At 49.2% G+C, this 23,307-nt stretch overlaps 1 gene segment (V, D, J or C); it reads left to right on the plus strand.

Annotated features, from left to right (window-relative positions):
• The first annotated feature begins 10,982 nt into the window (after positions 1–10,982).
• Positions 10,983–17,283, plus strand: LOC137466786 (Ig alpha chain C region-like). The segment is given in 5 exon segments: positions 10,983–11,046; positions 11,779–12,055; positions 14,063–14,395; positions 15,313–15,633; positions 16,880–17,283. Coding segments are annotated over 5 exon segments (1,399 nt in total).
• Positions 17,284–23,307: the final 6,024 nt, after the last annotated feature.

The following is a 23,307-nucleotide window of genomic DNA, read 5'->3' on the forward strand; positions in this document are numbered from 1 at the left end:
CCATAGATCCCACCCTGCCCCATAGATCCCATCCTGCCCCATAGCGATCCTGCCCCATAGCGATCCTGCCCCACAGCGACCCCCTACTCTATAGGGACCCTACAGTACAGCTGAGGCACCCCTGCCCCATAGATCCCATCCCGCCCCATAGATCCATCCCTGCCCTATAGATCGGTGTCTACCCCATAGATCTCACCCTGCCCCATAGCGATCCTGCCCCACAGCGACCCCCTACTCTATAGGGACCCTACAGTACAGCTGAGGCACCCCTGCCCCATAGAGCCATTCCTGCCCCATAGATCCATCCTTGCCCCATAGATCCCATCCTGCCCCATAGATCCCATCCTGCCCCATAGATCCCATCCTGCCCCATAGCGATCCTGCCCCATAGCGACCTCCTACTCTATAGGGACCCTACGGTACAGCTGAGGCACCCCTGCCCCATAGATCCATTCCTGCCCCATAGATCCCATCCTGCCCCATAGCAATCCTGCCCCATAGCGACCTCCTACTCTATAGGGACCCTACGGTACAGCTTAGGGACCCCCCGCCCCATAGATCCCATCCTGCCCCATAGATCCCATCCCGCCCCATAGATCCATCCCTGCCCTATAGATCGGTGTCTACCCCATAGATCTCACCCTGCCCCATAGCGATCCTGCCCCACAGCGACCCCCTACTCTATAGGGACCCTACAGTACAGCTGAGGCACCCCTGCCCCATAGAGCCATTCCTGCCCCATAGATCCATCCTTGCCCCATAGATCCCATCCTGCCCCATAGATCCCATCCTGCCCCATAGATCCCATCCTGCCCCATAGCGATCCTGCCCCATAGCGACCTCCTACTCTATAGGGACCCTACGGTACAGCTGAGGCACCCCTGCCCCATAGATCCATTCCTGCCCCATAGATCCCATCCTGCCCCATAGCAATCCTGCCCCATAGCGACCTCCTACTCTATAGGGACCCTACGGTACAGCTTAGGGACCCCCGCCCCATAGATCCCATCCTGCCCCATAGATCCCATCCCGCCCCATAGATCCATCCCTGCCCTATAGATCGGTGTCTGCCCCATAGATCTCACACTGCCCCATAGCGATCCTGCCCCATAGCGACCCCCTACTCTATAGGGACCCTACAGTACAGCTTAGGGACCCCCCGCCCCATAGATCCCATCCTGCCCCATAGATCCATTCCTGCCCCATAGCGATCCTGCCCCATAGCGACCCCCTACTCTATAGGGACCCTACAGTACAGCGTAGGGACCCCCCGCCCCATAGATCCCATCCTGCCCCATAGATCCATTCCTGCCCCATAGCGATCCTGCCCTATAGCGACCCCCTACTCTATAGGGACCCTACAGTACAGCTTAGGGACCCTCCGACCCATAGATCCGATCCTGCCCCATAGATCCGATCCTGCCCCATAGATCCCATCCTGCCCCATAGATCCACCTGCCCCATAGATCCTCCTGCTCTATAGGGACCCTAAAGTAGAGCTGGAAGACCCCCCTGCCCCATAGCGATCCCTGCCCCATCGATCCCATCCCTGCCCTATAGATCCCATCCTGCCCCATAGCGAACCCCCTACTCTATAGGGACCCTACGGTACAGCTCGGGCACCCCTGCCCCATAGATCCCATCCTGCCCCATAGATCGGGGTCTGCCCCATAGATCGGTGTCTGCCCCATAGATCCTGTCCTGCCCCATAGATCCCATCCCACCCCATAGATCCTGTCCTGCCCCATAGATCGGGGTCTGCCCCACAGATCCCGTCCCTGCCCCCTAGATCGGGGTCTGCCCCATAGATCCTCGTACCCCATAGATCCTGTCCTGCCCCATAGATCGGGGTCTGCCCCATAGATCCTCGTACCCCATAGATCGGGGTCTGCCCCATAGATCCTGTCCTGCCCCATAGATCGGGGTCTGCCCCATAGATCCTCGTACCCCACAGATCCCGTCATGCCCCATAGATCAGGGTCTGCCCCACAGATCCCGTCCTGCCCCACAGATCCCGTCCTGCCCCATAGATCGGGGTCTGCCCCATAGATCCCGTCCTGCCCCATAGATCCCGTCATGCCCCATAGATCGGGGTCTGCCCCACAGATCCCGTCCTGCCCCACAGATCCCGTCCTGCCCCATAGATCGGGGTCTGCCCCATAGATCCTGTCCTGCCCCATAGATCCCATCCCACCCCACAGATCCCGTCATGCCCCATAGATCGGGGTCTGCCCCACAGATCCCGTCCGGCCCCTCCTCACCTGCCCCACACGCGGCTCCTTCTGCGGCCTCGGCTCTGCCCCTCCCCCACCCCCAACTTCCCCTTTGGGGCCGGCCCCAAACGCGGCCCCGGCGCCCCCCGGCGGCCCCGGCCGGCATCGCGCCCCCGGCGCAAAGTTCCGCCCAAGTCCCGGCAAAATTCCGGCAAAGTTCCGCCAAAATTCCGGCAAAATTCCGCCAAAATTCGGCCCAAATTCGGCCAAAGTTCCGCCCAAGTCCCGGCAAAATTCCGGCAAAATTCCGACAAAATTCCGCCAAAATTCGGCCAAAATTCCGCCCAAGTTCCGCCCAAGTTCCGACAAAATTCGGCCCAAATTCAGCCAAAATTCCGCCAAAATTCCGACAAAATTCGGCCAAAATTCGGCCAAAGTTCCGCCCAAATTCCGCCAAAGTTCCGACAAAATTCCGCCAAAATTCCGACAAAATTCGGCCAAAATTCGGCCAAAGTTCCGCCCAAGTTCCGCCAAAATTCCGGCAAAATTCCGACAAAATTCCGACAAAATTCGGCCCAAATTCAGCCAAAGTTCTGCCAAAGTTCGGCCAAAATTCGGCCAAAGTTCCGCCCAAATTCCGCCAAAGTTCCGACAAAATTCCGACAAAATTCGGCCAAAGTTCCGCCCAAGTTCCGCCCAAGTTCCGCCAAAATTCCACCCAAGTTCCGCCCAAATTCCGACAAAATTCCGACAAAATTCGGCCGAAATTCGGTCAAAATTCAGCCAAAGTTCTGCCAAAATTCTGCCAAAGTTCGGCCGAAATTCGGTCAAAATTCAGCCAAATCTCGGCCAAAATTCGGCCAAAATTCGGCCCAAATTTGGCCAAAGTTCGGCCAAAATTCGGCCAAAATTTGGCCAAAGTTCAGCCAAAGTTCGGCCAAAATTCTGCCGAAATTCAGCCAAAATTCCACCAAAATTCGGCCCAAATTCCATCAACGTTCAGCCAAAGTTCGGCCAAAATTTGGTCAAAATTCGGTCAAAATTCAGCCAAAGTTCAGCCCAAATTCAGCCAAAATTTGGCCAAAATTCGGCCCAAATTTGGCCAAAGTTCCGCCAAAGTTCCACCAAAATTCGGCCGAAATTCAGCCAAAATTTGGCCCAAATTCGGCCAAAGTTCGGCCCAAATTTGGCCAAAGTTTGGCCAAAGTTTGGCCAAAATTCGGCCAAAATTCCGACAAAATTTGGCTGAAATTCTGCCAAAGTTCGACCAAAATTCCCATTTTTTGGGTCATTTTTGGGACATTTTTTGGGTCATTTTATCCCAAATTTCCCCCCAAAATTCCCATTTTTGGGACATTTTTCACCGTTTTGTCCCAAATTTTCCCCCAAAATTCCATTTTTTACCATTTTGGGCCATTTTATCTCGAATTTTCCTCCCAAAATTCCAATTTTTGGGACATTTTTGGGTCATTTCTTTCCAAATTTCCCCCCAGAATCCCCATTTTTGGGACATTTTGGGGTGATTTTATCCCAAATTTCCTCCCCAAAATCCCCATTTTTGGGACATTTTTTGTATTTTTATCCCGAATTTCCCAAAAAAATTCCCATTTTTCACCATTTTTTGGCCATTTTCAACCATTTTTTCCCAAATTTCCCCCCAAAATTCCCATTTTTTACCATTTTGGGGTGATTTTATCCCAAATTTCCTCCCCAAAATCCCCATTTTTGGTTGTTTCACCCCAAAATTCCCATTTTTGTGACATTTTTTGTATTTTTATCCCGAATATCCCCCAAAATTCCCATTTTTCACCATTTTTTGGCCATTTTCAACCATTTTTCCCAAATTTCCCCCCAAAATTCCCATTTTTCACCATTTTGGGGTGATTTTATCCCAAATTTCCCCCCAAAATCCCCATTTTTGGTTGTTTCACCCCAAAATTCCCATTTTTGGGACATTTTTCACCATTTGATGCCGAATTTCCCTCCCAAAATTCCCAATTTTTGGCCAATTTTTGCCCAATTTTTCACCTTTTCACCCCAAAATTCCCCCAAAATTCCATTTTCACCATTTCCCCCCAATTTCCCCTCCCAAAATTCTCATTTTTGGCCAACTTTTGCCCAAAATTCCCCAAAATTTCCAATTTTTCGCCAGTTTTTGCCCATTTCCACCCGAATTTCCCCCAAAAATTTTCCCATTTTTGGTCAATTTTGGGCCATTTGAACCCAAATTTCCCTCCCCAAAATTCCCATTTTTTACCCAATTTTTGCCCAGTTTTTCTCCTTTTTGCCCCAAAATTCCCCCAAAATTCCCATTTTTCACCATTTCCCCCCAATTTCCCCTCCCAAAATTCCCATTTTTGTCTCTCCCTCCCCCAATTTTCCCGTTTTTCCCCCTTTTCACCCCAAATTTCCACCCCCCAGGGCCGCAGCCAATCAGGAGCCGCGGGATCCGGCCGGGAGCCAATCAGGAGCGAGCGGATCCGGCCGGGAGCCAATCAGGAGCGAGCGGATCCGGCCGGGAGCCAATCAGGAGCCTCGGTCCAGCAGAGGGCGGCGCCTGCGAAGATTCCGGAATTTTGGGGGAAATTTGGGGAATTTTGGGGAAATTTGGGGAAATTTTGGGAATTTTGGGGAATTTTGGGGGGTTTTGGAGAATTTTGGGGAAAACTTGAAGAATTTTTGGGGTTTTGGGGAATTTTGGGGAATTTGGGAAAAGTTTTTGGAATTTGGGGAATTTTTGGGGGAAATTTGGGGAACTTTTTGGGGATTTTTTTTGGGAATTTTTGGGGAATTTTTTTGGGGAATTTTTTGGGAATTCTTAGGGAATTTTTTTTGGGAAATTTTAGGCAATTTGGGGGGGAAATTTAGGGAATTTTTGGGGAATTTTTGGGGAATTTTTGGGGAATTTTGGGGGAATTTTAAGGGAATTTTTTTGGGTTTTGGGGCAAGTTTTGGGAATTTTGGGAAAAGTTTTTGGAATTTGGGGGATTTCGGGGGGAAATTTGGGAAATTTTGGGGAATTTTAGGAAATTTTTTGGGGTTTTGGGGATTTTTGGGGAAATTTGTGGGATTTTTGGGAATTTTGGGGAATTTTTTGGGGAATTTTGGGAAATTTTGGGGAATTTTGGGAAATTTTGGGAAAAGTTTTTGGAATCTGGGGGATTTTGGGGGGAAATTTGGGGAATTTTAGGAATGTTTGGATTTTAGGAATTTTGGGGAAATTTTGTAGAAATTTTGGGGAAAATTTGGAGAAAGTTTTTGGGGAAATTTTTAGGATTTCGGGGAATTTTGAGAAAAATTTTAGGAATTTTGAGAAAAAATTTTAGAATTTTGGTGAGTTTTTGGGGAATTTGGGGAAAATATTTGGGAAATTTTTGGGAATTTTTGGGGAAAATTTTGGGAATTTCTTTTTTTTTGGGGGGGGGGAATTCCGGGGAAATTCCGGGAATTTTGGGGGAAAATTTTGGGGATTTTGGGGGAATTTTGGGGATTTTGGGGGATTTGGGAGCCGGGACCGGTCCTAAACTGGTCCTAAACTGGGAATTCTGGACTGGGACCGGGTCTAAACTGGGCTGGACTGGGCTAAACTGGGCTGGACTGGTCTGGACTGGTCTGGACTGGGCTAAACTGGTCCGGACTGGTCTGGACTGGTCTGGACTGGGAATGCTGGAGCTGGGACTGGTCCTAAACTGGTCTAAACTGGTTTGGACTGGTCTGAACTGGTCTAAGCTGGGCCAGACTGGGCTAAACTGGGCTGGACTGGTCTAAACTGGTCTGGACTGGTCTAAACTGGTCTGGACTGGTCTGGACTGGTCTGGACTGGTCTAAACTGGGAATGCTGGAGCTGGGACCAGTTCTAAACTGGTCTGGACTGGTTTAAGCTGGTCTGGACTGGTCTGGACTGGGAATTCTGGGCTGGGACCAGCTCTAAACTGGTCTGGACTGGTTTAAGCTGGGCTGGGACCGGTTCTAAACTGGTCTGGACTGGTCTGGACTGGTCTGGACTGGGCTAAACTGGGCTGGACTGGGCTAAACTGGTCTAAACTGGTCTGGACTGGTTTAAGCTGGGCTGGACTGGTCTGAACTGGGAATGCTGGGCTGGGATTGGTCCAAGCTGGACTAAACTGGTTTGGACTGGTTTAAGCCAGGCTGGACTGGTTCTAAACTGGTCTGGACTGGTCTGAACTGGGAATGCTGGGCTGGGACCAGCTCTAAACTGGTCTGGACTGGTCTGGACTGGTCTGAACTGGTCTGGACTGGTTTAAGCTGGGCTGGACTGGTCTGAACTGGGAATGCTGGAGCTGGGACCGGTTCTAAACTGGTCTGGACTGGTTTAAGCTGGGCCGGACTGGTCTAAACTGGTCTGGACTGGTCTGGACTGGTCTGGACTGGTCTGGACTGGTCTGGACTGGTCTGGACTGGTCTGGACTGGTCTGGACTGGGAATTCTGGCCTGGGACCAGCTCTAAACTGGTCTGGACTGGTTTAAACTGGTCTGGACTGGTCTAAGCTGGTCTGGACTGGTCTGAACTGGGAATGCTGGGACTGGGACTGATCCTAAACTGGTCCTAAACTGGTCCTAAACTGGTCCGGACTGGTCTGGACTGGTCTGGACTGGTCTGGACTGGGAATTCTGGCCTGGGACCAGCTCTAAACTGGTCTGGACTGGTCTAAACTGGTCTGGACTGGTTTAAACTGGTCTGGACTGGTCTAAACTGGGAATGCTGGAGCTGGGACCGGTTCTAAACTGGTCTGGACTGGTCTGGACTGGTCTGGACTGGTCTGGACTGGTCTGGACTGGTCTAAACTGGTCTGGACTGGTTTAAGCTGGTCTGGACTGGTCTGAACTGGTCTGGACTGGGAATTCTGGGCTGGGACTGGTCCTAAACTGGTTTGGACTGGTCTGGACTGGTCTGGACTGGGCTGGACTGGTTTAAGCTGGGCTGGACTGGTCTGAACTGGGAATGCTGGGACTGGGACTGGTCTAAACTGGTCTGGACTGGTTTAAGCTGGGCTGGGACCGGTTCTAAACTGGTCTGGACTGGTTTAAACTGGTCTGGACTGGTCTAAACTGGTCTGGACCGGTTCGGGATTTTGGGAGCTCCGAAAATTCCCAAAATTCCCAAAATCCCCCAAACTCGCCCCAAAACCGAGCCTAAACCTTAAAAAAAACCCAAAATCTCCAAAATTGTCCCAAAATTGCCCAAAATTCATAAAACTTACCCCAAATCCTCTCAGGTGAGCCCAGCGCAGGTGAGGCTTTGTTAAAACCGAGTTTAAACCCAAAAAGTCCAAAATTCACCCCAAAATTGAGCCTAAAGCTCAAAATAACCCAAAATTGCTCCAAAATTGCCCAAAATTGCCCAAAATTCATAAAACTTACCCCAAATCCTCTCAGGTGAGCCCAGCGCAGGTGAGGCTTTGTTAAAACCGAGTTTAAACCCAAAATCCCAAAAATTCAACCCGAAACCGAGACTAAATCTCAAAAATCCCAAAATCCTCCAAAATTTGCCCAAAATTGCCCAAAATTTAAGAAATTTCCCCCAAATCTCCTCAGGTGAGTCCAAGCCAGGTGAGGCTTTGTTAAAACCGAGTTTAAACCCAAAATCCCCAAAATTCACCCCAAAACCGAGCCCAAATCTCAAAATAAACCCAAAATCCTCCAAAATTGCCCAAAATTGCCCAAAATTTAAGAAATTTCCCCCAAATCTCCTCAGGTGAGTCCAAGCCAGGTGAGGCTTTGTTAAAACCGAGTTTAAACCCAAAATCCACAAAATTCACCCCAAAATTGAGCCTTACGTTCAAAAAAAATCCAAAAATTGTCCCAAAATTGCCCAAAAATCACAAAATTTGCCCCAAATCCTCTCAGGTGAGCCCAGCGCAGGTGAGGCTTTGTTAAAACCGAGTTGAAACCCAAAATCCCCCAAAATTCAGCCCAAAACCGAGCCCAAATCTCAAAAAACCCCAAAATCCTCCAAAATTTGCCCAAAATTGCCCAAAATTTAAGAAATTTCCCCCAAATCTCCTCAGGTGAGCCCAAGGCAGGTGAGGTTTTGTTAAAACCGAGTTTAAACCCAAAAAGTCCAAAATTCACCCCAAAATTGAGCCTAAAGCTCAAAATAACCCAAAATCCTCCAAAATTTGCCCAAAATTGCCCAAAATTTAAGAAATTTCCCCCAAATCTCCTCAGGTGAGCCCAAGGCAGGTGAGGTTTTGTTAAAACCGAGTTTAAACCCAAAAAGTCCAAAATTCACCCCAAAATTGAGCCTAAAGCTCAAAATAACCCAAAATTGCTCCAAAATTGCCCAAAATTCGTAAAACTTACCCCAAATCTCCTCAGGTGAGCCCAAGGCAGGTGAGGCTTTGTTAAAACCGAGTTTAAACCCAAAATCGCCAAAATTCACCCCAAAATTGAGCCTTAAGTTCAAAAAAACCCCAAAAATTGTCCAAAATTGCCCAAAATTGCCCAAAATTGCCCAAAATTTAAGAAATTTCCCCCAAATCTCCTCAGGTGAGTCCAAGCCAGGTGAGGCTTTGTTAAAACCGAGTTTAAACCCAAAATCCCCGGAATTCAGCCCAAAATTGAACCCGGGTGCTGGAAAATCCCAAAATCCCCGGAATTCAGCCCAAAATTGAACCCGGCTGTTGGAAAATCCCAAAATCCCCGGAATTCGCCCCAAAATTGAACCCGGGTGGTGAAAAATCCCAAAATCCCCGGAATTCAGCCCAAAATTGAACCCGGGTGCTGGAAAATCCCAAAATCCCCGGAATTCAGCCCAAAAATTGAACCCGGGTGGTGAAAAATCCCAAAATCCCCGGAATTCAGCCCAAAATTGAACCCGGGTGCTGGAAAATCCCAAAATCCCCGGAATTCAGCCCAAAATTGAACCCGGGTGGTGAAAAATCCCAAAATCCCCGGAATTCAGCCCAAAATTGAACCCGGGTGTTGGAAAATCCCAAAATCCCCGGAATTCAGCCCAAAATTGAACCCGGGTGCTGGAAAATCCCAAAATCCCCGGAATTCGCCCCAAAATTGAACCCGGGTGGTGAAAAATCCCAAAATCCCCGGAATTCAGCCCAAAATTGAACCCGGGTGTTGGAAAATCCCAAAATCCCCGGAATTCAGCCCAAAATTGAACCCGGGTGTTGGAAAATCCCAAAATCCCCGGAATTCAGCCCAAAATTGACCCCGGGTGTTGGAAAATCCCAAAATCCCCGGAATTCAGCCCAAAATTGAACCCGGGTGTTGGAAAATCCCAAAATCCCCGGAATTCAGCCCAAAATTGAACCCGGGTGGTGAAAAATCCCAAAATCCCCGGAATTCGCCCCAAAATTGAACGCGGGTGGTGAAAAATCCCAAAATCCCCGGAATTCAGCCCAAAATTGAACCCGGGTGCTGGAAAATCCCAAAATCCCCGGAATTCAGCCCAAAATTGAACCCGGGTGCTGGAAAATCCCAAAATCCCCGGAATTCAGCCCAAAATTGAACCCGGGTGCTGGAAAAATCCCAAAATCCCCGGAATTCAGCCCAAAATTGAACCCGGGTGCTGGAAAATCCCAAAATCCCCGGAATTCAGCCCAAAATTGAACCCGGGTGGTGAAAAATCCCAAAATCCCCGGAATTCAGCCCAAAATTGAACCCGGGGTGTTGGAAAATCCCAAAATCCCCGGAATTCAGCCCAAAATTGAACCCGGGTGTTGGAAAATCCCAAAATCCCCGGAATTCAGCCCAAAATTGAACCCGGGTGCTGGAAAATCCCAAAATCCCCGGAATTCAGCCCAAAATTGAACCCGGGTGTTGGAAAATCCCAAAATCCCCGGAATTCAGCCCAAAATTGAACCCGGGTGTTGGAAAATCCCAAAATCCCCGGAATTCAGCCCAAAATTGAACCCGGGTGCTGGAAAATCCCAAAATCCCCGGAATTCAGCCCAAAATTGAACCCGGGTGGTGAAAAATCCCAAAATCCCCGGAATTCAGCCCAAAATTGAACCCGGGTGTTGGAAAATCCCAAAATCCCCGGAATTCACCCCAAAATTGAACCCGGGTGCTGGAAAATCCCAAAATCCCCGGAATTCAGCCCAAAATTGAACCCGGGGTGCTGGAAAATCCCAAAATCCCCGGAATTCAGCCCAAAATTGAACCCGGGTGCTGGAAAATCCCAAAATCCCCGGAATTCAGCCCAAAATTGAACCCGGGTGCTGGAAAAATCCCAAAATCCCCGGAATTCAGCCCAAAATTGAACCCGGGTGCTGGAAAATCCCAAAATCCCCGGAATTCAGCCCAAAATTGAACCCGGGTGCTGGAAAATCCCAAAATCCCCGGAATTCAGCCCAAAATTGAACCCGGGTGCTGGAAAATCCCAAAATCCCCGGAATTCAGCCCAAAATTGAACCCGGGTGCTGGAAAAATCCCAAAATCCCCGGAATTCGCCCCAAAATTGAACCCGGGGTGCTGGAAAATCCCAAAATCCCCGGAATTCAGCCCAAAATTGAACCCGGGTGTTGGAAAATCCCAAAATCCCCGGAATTCGCCCCAAAATTGAACCTGGGTGGTGAAAAATCCCAAAATCCCCGGAATTCAGCCCAAAATTGACCCCGGGTGCTGGAAAATCCCAAAATCCCCGGAATTCGCCCCAAAATTGAACCCGGGTGCTGGAAAAAATCCCAAAATCCCCGGAATTCGCCCCGGATTTGCCCAAAATCGCCCAAATTCGCCCCAAAACCTCACCTGGCTCCGGCTGCTCTCACCTACGGCGGTGGGCGTGGCCCGATGACGTCACCGCTGACGTCACTCCCAGACGGGGCGTGGCCAAGGCCGGAAACCGCCATTTCCTGTTTTTAGTTTTGCCGGTTTCGATTTGCGGCTTCCGGTGTGGGGCGTGGCCCCCCGTATGCAAATGAGGACGGGGTTTGCACCCCCCGCTCGGAAGCCACGCCCACCCCCACCCCCCACCAAGCCGCGGTTTTCCCGCCTTTTTTTGGCGGCCATCTTGGATTTGATTTTTGGGGGGGGGGTTTTAGGGCGGGGTTTTTTCCGCGGGGTGGGCGTGGCCGCGGATATGCTAATGAGGGGGGTTTAAAAGAAGCCACGCCCACCCGAGGTTTTCCCGCCGTTTTTTTCCGTGAGGTTTCGGCCATCTTGGATCCAATTTCGGCCATCTTGGAGCGGATTTTTGGCCATCTTGGATTGGATTTTCGGCCATCTTGGATCCAAGATCGGCCATCTTGGATCGGCCATCTTGGATCGGCCAACTTGGATCCAATTTCGGCCATCTTGGATCGGCCATTTTGAGTCCAATTTCGGCCATCTTGGATCCAATTTCGACCATCTTGGATCGGCCATTTTGGATTAATTTTTGGCCATTTTGGATCCAATTTCAGCCATCTTGGATCGGCCATTTTGGCTCCAATTTCGGCCACCTTTACGCTGATTTTCGGCCATCTTGGATCGAACTTTCGGCCAAATTTTTGGGGTTTTCTGGGGGTTTTTTGGAGCTTTTCGGGCGGGATTTTTTCCCAGCTCTGGGCGTGGCCCCCCTATGCTAATCACCCTCATTTCCGCGCAGACCCCGCCCACTCCCCCGACGTTTTCCCGCTCCTCTCCTGCGAGGACTGCGAGGGCCAGGTGAGCTTCGGCTGCTTCGCCGCCGGCTTCTTCCCGCAGCCGGCGCAGATCACCTGGGAGGGCGTGGCCTCGGACCGCAGCCAGAGCTTCCCGGAAGTGGGCGGGGCTCGCTTGGGGCGGAGCTCCCGCGTGACCCTGAGCGCCGCCGAGGGCCAAGGGCAAAACGTTCCGGTGCCGGGTGGAGCACGGCGGGAAGAGCTTCGGCGCGGACGTGGAAGGTGAGGGCGGGGACGCACCCGGGGACACCTGGGCGGGGTTTGGGGACACCTGGGTGGGGTTTGGAGATACCTGGGTGGGGTTTGGGGTCACCTGGAGGGGTTTGGGGTCACCTGGGTGGGGTTTGGGGTCACCTGGAGGGGTTTGGGGTCACCCTGGAGGTCACCTGGAGACATCTGGGTGGGGTTTGGAGACACCTGGGTGGGGTTTGGGGACACCTGGAGGGGTTTGGGGTCACCTGGGGTCACCTGGAGGTCACCTGGACTCATCTGGGCGGGGTTTGGAGACACCTGGGTGGGGTTTGGGGACACCTGGAGGTCACCTGGAGGGGTTGGGGACACCTGGGCGGGGTTTGGGGACACCTGGAGGACACCTGGAGACACCTGGGCGGGGTTTGGGGACACCTGGAGGTCACCTGGAGGTCACCTGGACTCATCTGGGTGGGGTTTGGAAACATCTGGAGGACACCTAGTTGGGGTTGGGGACACGCCCGGGGACACCTGGAGGACACCTGGAGGGGTTGGGGACACCTGGGCGGGGTTTGGAGACACCTGGAGGACACCTGGACTCATCTGGGTGGGGTTTGGAGACATCTGGAAGACACCTGGATGACACCTGGGTGGGGTTTGGGGACACCTGGGTGGGGTTTGGAGACACCTGGAGGTCACCTGGAGGTCACCTGGACTCATCTGGGTGGGGTTTGGGGACACATGGAGGGGTTGGGGACACCTGGGTGGGGTTTGGGGTCACCTGGAGGGGTTGGGGACACACCTGGGGTCACCAGGAGGTCACCTGGAGACATCTGGGTGGGGTTTGGGCACACCTGGGTGGGGTTTGGGGTCACCTGGAGGGGTTTGGGGGTCACCTGGAGGGGTTGGGGACACACCTGGGGTCACCTGGAGGTCACCTGGAGACATCTGGGTGGGGTTTGGGCACACCTGGGTGGGGTTTGGGGTCACCTGGGGTCACCTGGAGGTCACCTGGGCACACCCGGAGGCTTTTGAGGGCATCTGGAGGGGGTTCGGGGACACCTGGAGGAGGCTGGGGACACCTGGGTGAATTTTTGGGTCCATTTAGGACCAAATTTAAGCCATCTTGGATCGGCCATCTTGGATCGGCCATTGTGGATCAGTTTTCAGCCATCTTGGATCCAATGTCAGCCATTTTGTGTCAGCCATTTTGGCTCCAATTTCGGCCATTTTGTGTCAGCCATTTTGGCTCCAATTTCGGCCATTTTGGGTCAGCCATTTTGGCTCCAATTTCGACCATCTTGGCTCCAATTTCAGCCATTTTGGGTCTGCCATTTTGGCTTCAATTTCGGCCATTTTGGATCAGCCATTTTGGCTCCAATTTCAGCCATTTTGGGTCAGCCATTTTGGCTCCAATTTCGACCATCTTGGCTCCAATTTCAGCCATTTTGGGTCTGCCATTTTGGCTTCAATTTCGGCCATTTTGGCTCCAATTTCAACCATTTTGGCTCAGCCATTTTGGCTCCAATTTTGGCCAGTTTGGGTCTGCCATTTTGGCTTCAATTTCGGCCATTTTGGATCTGCCATTTTGGCTCCAATTTCGGCCATTTTGGGTCAGCCATTTTGGCTCCAATTTCGACCATCTTGGCTCCAATTTCAGCCATTTTGGGTCTGCCATTTTGGCTTCAATTTCGGCCATTTTGGCTCCAATTTCAACCATTTTGGGTCAGCCATTTTGGCTCCAACTTTGGCCATTTTGGGTCAGCCATTTTGGCTCCAACTTTGGCCATTTTGGGTCAGCCATTTTGGCTCCATTTCAGCCATTTTGGGTCTGCCATTTTGGCTCCAGTTTCAACCATTTTGTGTCAGCCATTTTGGCTCCAATTTCGGCCATTTTGGGTCATCCCTTTTGGCTCCAATTTCGGCCATCTTGAATCCGATTTTCAGCCATCTTGAATCCGACTTTCGGCCATCTTGGCTCGATTTTGTTGCTTTTTCCGCCGGGATTTTTGGCTCACCTGTCCCCACCTGTCCCCACAGGCTGCCCCAACCACCCGCCCCCGGACTTCACCGTGTCCCTCCTGGGCGACCCCAACCTCTCCCACCTGGCCCAGGACGAGGTCCACCTGCTCTGCCAGGTGCGTGGGCGTGGCGCCGGCGAGGCCCGCCTCACCTGGTTGGTCAACGGTGAAGTCACCCAGCTGGAGGCGGAGCTCTCCACCTGCGAGGAGGGCGGGGCCGGCCAGGCGACGCTGAGCGGCCGCGTCAACGTCAGCCGGAAGCTGTGGGACTTGGGCAAAATCTTCACCTGCCAGGCCAGCCACGCCCACCTGGCCACGCCCCGCGAGGCCAACATCAGCAGCTTCTGTAAAGGTGAGGGGGATTTTGGGGAGTCTGGGGGGGATTTTGGGGTTTTTTAATGGAAATTCAGGAAATTTCCCGCCCAAACCCGACCCGCCTCTGAAAAACCCCCAAAATTCCGGGGTTTTCACCCAAATTTCCAACAAATTTCTGCCTTTTTCTGCCAAATTTTGGCGCTTTTCGTCCCAAATTTCTGGTTTTTCCGCCCCAATTTGCTGTGAATCCCCCAAATTTTCGCTTTTCCCCCCAAATTTTCTCCTTTTGCCCAAATCCAGCTCAAATCCCGAATTTTCTCCCCGAATTCTCTCTAAAACAGCAGAGTTTCGCTATTTTTCAACCAAAATTAGCGGTTTTCGCCCCAAATTTTCTCCCAATCCCGTTTTTTTTCCTCCAAACCAAATTTTTTCCCTCCAGCCCCGAATTTCCAACAGGAACCCCCAAATTTTCTCAGTTTTTTCCTAAAAAGCCACCAAAACTCAGATTTTTTTCACATTTTTTAACCAGAATCGCTGTTTTTCACCCCAATTTCTTCACAATCCCGAAATTTCTCGCTGCAACCCCAAATCCTTCTTCCAACCTCGATTTCCTCCAAAAACCCCTCCTAAAATCCCAATTTTCCCCCCAAAAAACCAAGTTTTTTCCTAAAAAACCCCAGAAATCCATATTTTTACCGAAAAAACCCCAATTTTTCCCCCAAATTGCTGTTTTTTCACTCAAATCCCCTCCCAACCCCAACTCCCTCCTCCCACCCCAAATCCCCTCCAAAAACCCCTCCTAAAATCCCAATTTTCCCCCAAAAAAATCGATTTTTACCTAAAAAAAACCCAAAAATCCGATTTTCCCCCCAAAAATCCCCATTTTTTTCCTTTTTTTCCCCCAAAATCGCCGTTTTTTCACCCAAAACCTCCGTTTCTCCCGCCACCGGCCAGCTCCCGTCCCCACGCCCTCGGTGTCGGTGCTGCCGCCCTCCCTGCGCGACCTCTACCTGTCCGGCAGCCCCAACCTCACCTGCGTGGCCACCGCCCTGAAATCCCCGCTGGCCAAATTCACCTGGAGCCGCTCCCCGGGCGGGGCCCTGGGCGCGGCCACGGCCGGCCCCGCCCTGCGGCTGCCCAACGGCTTCTACGAGGTCCGGAACTTCCTGGGGATCTGCGCCGAGGACTGGAGCTCCGGCGCCGCCTTCACCTGCGAGGTCACGGCCGAGGAGCTGGGGCCCGAGCCGCTGGTGGCCACCGCCCGCAAGGACAGCGGTCAGTGCGCGCCTTCGGGGCGGAGCGCCGCGGTTTCGGGGGAAAACTCGGGGCGGTTTGGGGGGTTTGGGGGGCTGGTCTTGGTTTTCGGGTCGGAATTTGGGGTTTTTAGGAGGTTAACCCTGGTTTTCAGGAGGTTAATCCTGGTTTTCAGGTGATTTTTCCTGGTTTTGGGTCAGAATTTGGGGTTTTTAGAAGGTTAATCCTGGTTTTAAGGAGGTTAGTCCTGGTTTTTAGGAGATTTTTCCCGGTTTTTGGGTCAGAATTTGGGGTTTTTAGGAGGTTAATCTTGGTTTTCAGGAGGTTAATCTCAGTTTTAAGGTGATTTTTCCTGGTTTTGGGTCAGAATTTGGGGTTTTAAGGAGGTTAATCCTGGTTTTCAGGTGATTTTTCCCGGTTTTTGGGTCGGAATTTGGGGTTTTTAGGAGGTTAGTCCCGGTTTTTAGGAAGTTAATCCTGGTTTAAAGCAGGTTAATCCCAGTTTTGTGGAGGTTAATCTTGGTTTTGAGGCGGTTAATCCTGGTTTTCAGGTGATTTTTCCTGGTTTTGGGTCAGAAATCGGGATTTTTAGGAGGTCAGTCTTGGTTTTGAGGAGGTTAATCCTGGTTTTAAGAATGGTTCAGCCAAACTGGGAATGGTTCTTCCAACTGGGAACGGTTCTTCCAAACTGGGGAACCCAACCGGAATGGTTCTTCCAACCGGGATTGGTTCTTCCAACTGGGAGACCCAACTGGAAACGGTTCTTCCAACTGGGATTGGTTCTTCCAACTGGGAATGGTTCTTCCAAACTGAGGAACCCAACTGGGAATGGTTCTTCCAACTGGGAATGGTTCTTCCAACCGGGATTGGTTCTTCCAACTGGGAGACCCAACTGGGAATGGTTCTTCCAACTGGGAACGGTTCTTCCAAACTGGGAACCCAACCGGGAACGGTTCTTCCAACCGGGAATGGTTCTTCCAACTGGGAGACCCAACTGGGATTGGTTCTTCCAACTGGAAGACCCAACTGGGAATGGTTCTTCCAACTGGGAGACCCAACTGGGAACGGTTCTTCCAACTGGGACACCCAACCGGGAACGGTTCTTCCAACCGGGAACGGTTCTTCCAACTGGGAGACCCAACCGGGAATGGTTCTTCCAACCGGGAACGGTTCTTCCAACTGGGAGACCCAACCGGGACTGCCCTTCCCCGCCCGCCGCCCCCCACCCCAAACTGACCAGCGCGCCCCCCCCCCCCCAACCCTCCAGGCGGCGCCGCCGTGGTGGCGCCGAGCGTCTTCGTCTTCCCGCCGCCCCCCGAGGAGCTGGCCCGCGCCGAGGTGGCCACCTTGACCTGCCTGGCCAGCGGCTTCTCGCCGCGCGACGTCCTCATCACCTGGACGCAGCAGGACGCGCCGGTGGACGCGGCGAGCTTCTCCGTCTTCGGCCCCGAGCCGGACGCCGGCGCTTCCGGGACGTTCTCGGCCTACTCCAAGCTGGTGGTGCCCTTCGGGGCGTGGCGGCGCGGCGACGTCTTCGGCTGCCTGGTGGGCCACGAGGGCGTGGCCGGCGGCGTCAGGTTCATCCAGAGGAGCCTGGACCGCTCGGCGGCGCGGCCGGCCAACGTCAACGTCTCCGTGGTGCTGGCCGACGCCGACGTCGTGTGCTACTGAATTCCCGGCGGGAAATAAATGGAATTTAAGGAAATCCAAAATCCGTTTCCGGCCGTCGGTTTTTTTCGGGGGGGGGGGGGGAAGGAAATAAAATGGGGTTTTGGGGCGGAATCCCAGGGTTTTAGGAGGGAAAAATGCGGATTTGAGGAGGCGAAACGTCGGCTTTAGGTGGGAAAGTGGTTCTGGGGCGAAATCGGTCGATTTTGGGTGCAAAACGTCGATTTCTGGACGTAAATGTGGGTTTTTAGGAGGAAACGCGGATTTGGGGTGAAATCCGTGGACTTTAGGGTGGAAAATGTGGATTTTAGGAGGAAAAGGTGGATTTGGGGTGAAATCGGTCGATTTTGGGTGGTAAATAATTGATTTCTGGACGTAAATGTGGGTTTTTAGGAGGAAACGTGGATTTGGGGTGAAATCGGTCAATTTTGGGTGCAAAACGTCGATTTCTGGACGCAATTGTGGGTTTTTAGGAGGAAACGTGAATTTGGGGTGAAATCCGTGGATTTTAGGGTGGAAAATGTGGATTTTAGGAAGTGAAATCGGTCGATTTTAGGAGGAAAAGTGGATTTGGGGTGAAATTCCTGGAATTTAGGACGGAAAGTGTCGATTTTTAGTAGGAAACGTGGATTTGGGGTGAAATCGGTCGATTTTGGGTGGCAAGACGTCGATTTCTGGACGTAAATGTGGGTTTTTAGGAGGAAACGCGGATTTGGGGTGAAATCCGTGGTTTTTAGGGTGGAAAATGTGGATTTTAGGAGGAAAAGGTGGATTTGGGGTGAAATCGGTCGATTTTGGGTGCAAAACGTCGATTTCTGGACGTAAATGTGGGTTTTTAGAAGGAAACGTGGATTTGGGGCGAAATCCATGGATTTTAGGGTGGAAAATGTGGATTTTAAGAGGAAAAGGTGGATTTGGGGTGAAATCGGTCGATTTTGGGTGGCAAGACGTCGATTTCTGGACGTAAATGTGGGTTTTTAGGAGGAAACGTGGATTTGGGGCGAAATCGGTCGATTTTGGGTGCAAAACGTCGATTTCTGGACGTAAATGTGGGTTTTTAGGAGGAAACGCGGATTTGGGGTGAAATCCGTGGTTTTGGGTGCAAAAACGTCGATTTCTGGACGTAAATGTGGGTTTTTAGGAGGAAACGTGGATTTGGGGCGAAATCCGTGGATTTTAGGAGGAAAAAGTGGCTTTGGGGCGAAATCGGTCGATTTTAGGAGGAGAAATGTCGATTTTTGGAGAAAAGGTCGATTTCAGGACGAAAACCTGGATTTTGGGTGGAAAATGTGGATTTTAGGAGGTGAAATCGGTCGATTTTAGGAGGAAAAGTGGATTTGGGGTGAAATTCCTGGAATTTAGGACGGAAAGTGTCGATTTTTAGTAGGAAACGTGGATTTGGGGTGAAATCGGTCGATTTTGGGTGGCAAGACGTCGATTTCTGGATGTAAATGTGGGTCTTTAGGAGGAAACGTGGATTTGGGGCGAAATCCGTGGATTTTAGGAGGAAAAAGTGGCTTTGGAGGGAAATCGGTCGATTTTAGGAGGAGAAATGTCGATTTTTGGAGAAAAGGTCGATTTCAGGACGAAAACCTGGATTTTGGGTGGAAAATGTGGATTTTAGGAGGTGAAATCGGTTGATTTTAGGAGGAAAAGTGGATTTGGGGTGAAATTCCTGGAATTTAGGACGGAAAGTGTCGATTTTTCGTAGGAAATGTGGATTTGGGGTGAAATCGGTCGATTTTGGGTGTAAAACGTCGATTACTGGACGTAAATGTGGATTTTTAGGAGGAAAAGTGGATTTGGGGCGAAATCCGTGGATTTTTAGGAGGAAACGTGGATTTGGGGTGAAATCGGTCGATTTTGGGGTGCAAAACGTCGATTTCTGGACGTAAATGTGGATTTTTAGGAGGAAACGCGGATTTGGGGTGAAATCCGTGTATTTTAGGGTGGAAAATGTGGATTTTAGGAGGAAAAGGTGGATTTGGGGTGAAATCGGTCGATTTTGGGTGGCAAGACGTCGATTTCTGGACGTAAATGTGGGTTTTTAGGAGGAACGTGGATTTGGGGTGAAATCGGTCGATTTTGGGTGCAAAACGTCGATTTCTGGACGTAAATGTGGATTTTTAGGGGAAAACGAGGATTTGGGGTGAAATCCGTGGATTTTAGGGTGGAAAATGTGGATTTTAGGAGGAAAAAGTGGATTTGGGGTGAAATCCGTGTTTTTTAGGGTGGAAAAAGTGGATTTTAGGAAGTGAAATCGGTCGATTTTAGGAGGAAAAGTGGATTTGGGGTGAAATTCCTGGAATTTAGGACGGAAAGTGTCGATTTTTAGTAGGAAATGTGGATTTGGGGTGAAATTGGTCGATTTTGGGTGGCAAAACGTCGATTTTTGGACGTAAATATGGGTTTTTAGGAGGAAACGTGGATTTGGGGTGAAATCCGTGGATTTTAGGGTGGAAAATGTGGATTTTAGGAGGAAAAAGTGGATTTGGGGTGAAATCCGTGTTTTTTAGGGTGGAAAAAGTGGATTTTAGGAGGTGAAATCGGTCGATTTTAGGAGGAAAAGTGGATTTGGGGTGAAATTCCTGGAATTTAGGACGGAAAGTGTCGATTTTTAGTAGGAAACGTGGATTTGGGGTGAAATCGGTCAATTTTGGGTGGCAAACGTCGATTTTTGGACATAAATGTGGGTTTTTAGGATGAAATGTGGATTTGGGGTGAAATCCGTGGATTTTTGGAGGTAAATGTGGATTTTAGGAGGAAAAAGTGGATTTGGGGTGAAATCGGTCGATTTTGGGTGGAAAAATGAGGATTTTTAAGAAGGAACGTGTGGATTTTAGGAGAAAAAGGAGATTTTGGGCGGAAAAGTGGATTTTAGGAGGAAAAGTGGATTTTTTTCCTTGTTTGTTTTTTTTTTTTGCTATTTCAGGTTTTTTTGGGTTTTTTTCAGGGTTTTTTTTGTGTTTTTTTTTCCCGGGTTTTTTGGGGTTTTTTCCCTTTTTTTTTTTTTTCCTGCCTTTTCTCCAGTTTTTGGTGGTTTTTTTCCTTTTTTTTTTTCCTTTTTTTTTTTTGTTTTTTTCCCCTTTTTTTCTTCTTCTTTATTTTTTTTTTCCTTTTTTCCCCTCCCCCCGCCTTTTTTTTTTTAACATTTTTTCCCAATTTCCCCCTTTTTCCCCCCAGCTTTTCCCCCCGCCGTCCTGGAGCTGCTGCCGGCGCTGGAGCCCGAGCGGGATCCGGAAGATTCCGACCTCTGGGCCTTCGGCACCTTCGTCATCCTCTTCCTCCTCAGCCTCTTCTACGGCACCGGCGTCACCGTCTTCAAGGTAAACCCCCCAAAAAAACCCAAATTCGGGCAATTCCCCACCAAAAATCGCCATTTTTTCACCATTTCCCCCCCAAAAATCGCTATTTTCATCATTTTCCCCCCAAAAATCGCCATTTTCATCATTTTCCCTCCAAAAATCGCCATTTTTGGCTGATTTTTACCCCAAAATTGCCATTTTTGCTGATTTCCCCCCAAATATGGCCGTATTTTACCCCAAAATTTGCCATTTTTTATGATTTTTCCCCCCAAAATTTGCCATTTTTACCCCCAAAATCACCATTTTTTGGCTGATTTCCCCCCAAAATTGCCATTTTTTGCTGATTCTTCCCCCAAATTTGCCATTTTTGCTGATTTTTCCCCCAAAATTTTCCATTTTTACCCCAAAAATCACAATTTTGGACTGATTTTCCCCCAAAATTTGCCATTTTTACCCCAAAATCACCATTTTTTGGCCGATTTTTCCCCAAAATCTGCCATTTTTTCCCAAAATTTGCCGATTTCCCCCCAAAAATCGCTTTTTTCCCCGCTGCCTTTCCCCAGTTTTGCCGGTTTTGGGTCGATTTTTCCCAATTTTGGGGTTTTTTTTCAGGTGCTCTGAGCTCGCGGGAGAAGATTTCGCCTTCCGACCTCGATTTTGGGCGTTTTTCTGGGGCAATAAAATGGAATTTCGGGAGCGCTGCGTGGAACTTGTCGTTTTTGAACGCCGAAATCGTGATTTTCCGTGAAAATGCCCCATTTTTAATGGAAAAAAATGGAATTTCGGGTGCGCTGCGTGGAACTTGTCGTTTTTGAACGCCGAATCGTGATTTTCCGTGAAAATGCCCCATTTTTTAATTGGTTTAAGGCCCCAAACTGCCGCGATTTGAAAGAAAATCACAAAATTCCCCCCGAAAGCCCCAAATTTTTGCCAAAATCTCCAATTTTTTCCCCCAAAATCCCCAATTTTTTGCCCCACAAAATCCCCAAATTTTGACCAAAAGACCCCAAATTTTCCCCCCATAATTCCCAATTTCTTCCCCCCAAAATCCCCAAATTTTGGCCAAAATCCCCAAATTTTTTCCCCCCAAAATCCAAAAATTTTCCCAAAATCCCCATTTTTTCCCCTCAAAAATACGTCAAATTTTGCCCAAAAAGCCCCAAATTTTCCCCCAAAATCCCCCAATTTTTCCCCCCAAGTCCCCTAATTTTGCAAAAATCCCCAGCTTTTTTGCCCCAAAACCCCCAATTTTTTCCCCCAAAATCCCCAATTTTTGGCAAAAAAAATCCCCAATTTCCCCCCCCCAAAATTCCCAAATTTTGCCCAAAAACCCCCAAATTTTCCCCCAAAATCCCCAAATTTTCCCCCCCAAAATCCCCAATTTTTTGCCAAAATCCCCATTTTTTTTTCCCCCAAAATCCCCAAATTTTCCTCCCCAAAATTCCCAATTTCCCCCCCCCCAAAATCCCCAATTTTTGACCAAAAAACCCAAATTTTCCCCCCATAATTCCCCAGTTTTTCCCCCAAAATTCCCAAATTTCACCCCCCAAATCCCGATTTTCCCTCCAAAATCCCCAAATTTTGCCCCAGATTTTCCAAAAATCCCCAAAATTTCCCCCCCCAAATTCCCCAAAAATCCCAAATTTCCCAAAACTTCCCCAAATTTCCCCAAAATTTCCCCAAATTCCCCAAATTTCCCCCAGGAAAAAACCAGAAAAATCCGGAAAAAAGCAAAAAAAAAAAAAAAAAATCCTTTATTTTGGGAGCTTTCGGGATTTCGGGAATTTTGGGAATTTTGGGAAATTTTGGGGAATTTTTGGGGATTTTTTTTTTTTTTGGGATTTTTGGGATTTTTTGGGGAAATTTTGGGATTTTTTTGGGAATTTTGGGGATTTTTGGGGATTTTTTGGGATTTTTTAAAGATTTTTGGATTTTTTTTGGATTTTTTTGGGGATTTTGGGATTTTGGGGATTTTTTTGAATTTTTGGGTCTTTTTTAATTTTTTTGGATTTTTTGGAAATTTTTGGGGAATTTTTGGGAATTTTAAGGTTTTCAAGGGATTTTTTTGGGATTTTTTGGGGGATTTTTGGGATATTTTGGGAATTTTTTAAACTTTTTGGGGATATTTTTGGGATTTTTTGGAATTTTTGGGGATTTTTTTGGGATTTCGGGAATTTTTGTGATTTATTTTTGGTTTTTTTCGGGTTTTTGGGTTTTTTTGGCATTTTTTGGGAAATTTTTTTGGGGGGGGAATTTTTGGGATTTTTTGGGAATTTTTTATTTTTTTTTAATTTTTTGGGGATTTTTGGGATTTTTCGGGAAATTTCGGGGTTTTTTGTGGATTTTTTTTGGATTTTTCTACGATTTTTAAAATTTATTTGGATTTTTTTGGGAATTTTGGGGATTTTTTTAGGAATTTTGGGGATTTTTAGGATTTTTTTGGAATTTTTTGGGGAATTTTTGGGGTTTTTTTGGGATTTTTGGAAATTTTTTGGGGATTTTGGGGGATTTTGGGGTTTTTTTAATTTTTTGGGGTTTTTTGGGATTTTCCGAGCGCCGGGGGAGGGGAAAATTCCCGGGATTTTCCAGCGGCTCCGGCTCCGGCTCACTTCACCTAAAATGGGGGAAAAAGGGCAAAAATGACCAAAAATGACCAAAAAAAGGCAAAAATGGGCAAAAATGAGGGGGAAAATCGGATTTTTGGGTGAAAAAAATCAAGAAA

The sequence above is a fragment of the Anomalospiza imberbis genome, unplaced genomic scaffold (genome assembly GCF_031753505.1).
Source record: "Anomalospiza imberbis isolate Cuckoo-Finch-1a 21T00152 unplaced genomic scaffold, ASM3175350v1 scaffold_437, whole genome shotgun sequence".
NCBI lineage: Eukaryota > Metazoa > Chordata > Aves > Passeriformes > Viduidae > Anomalospiza > Anomalospiza imberbis.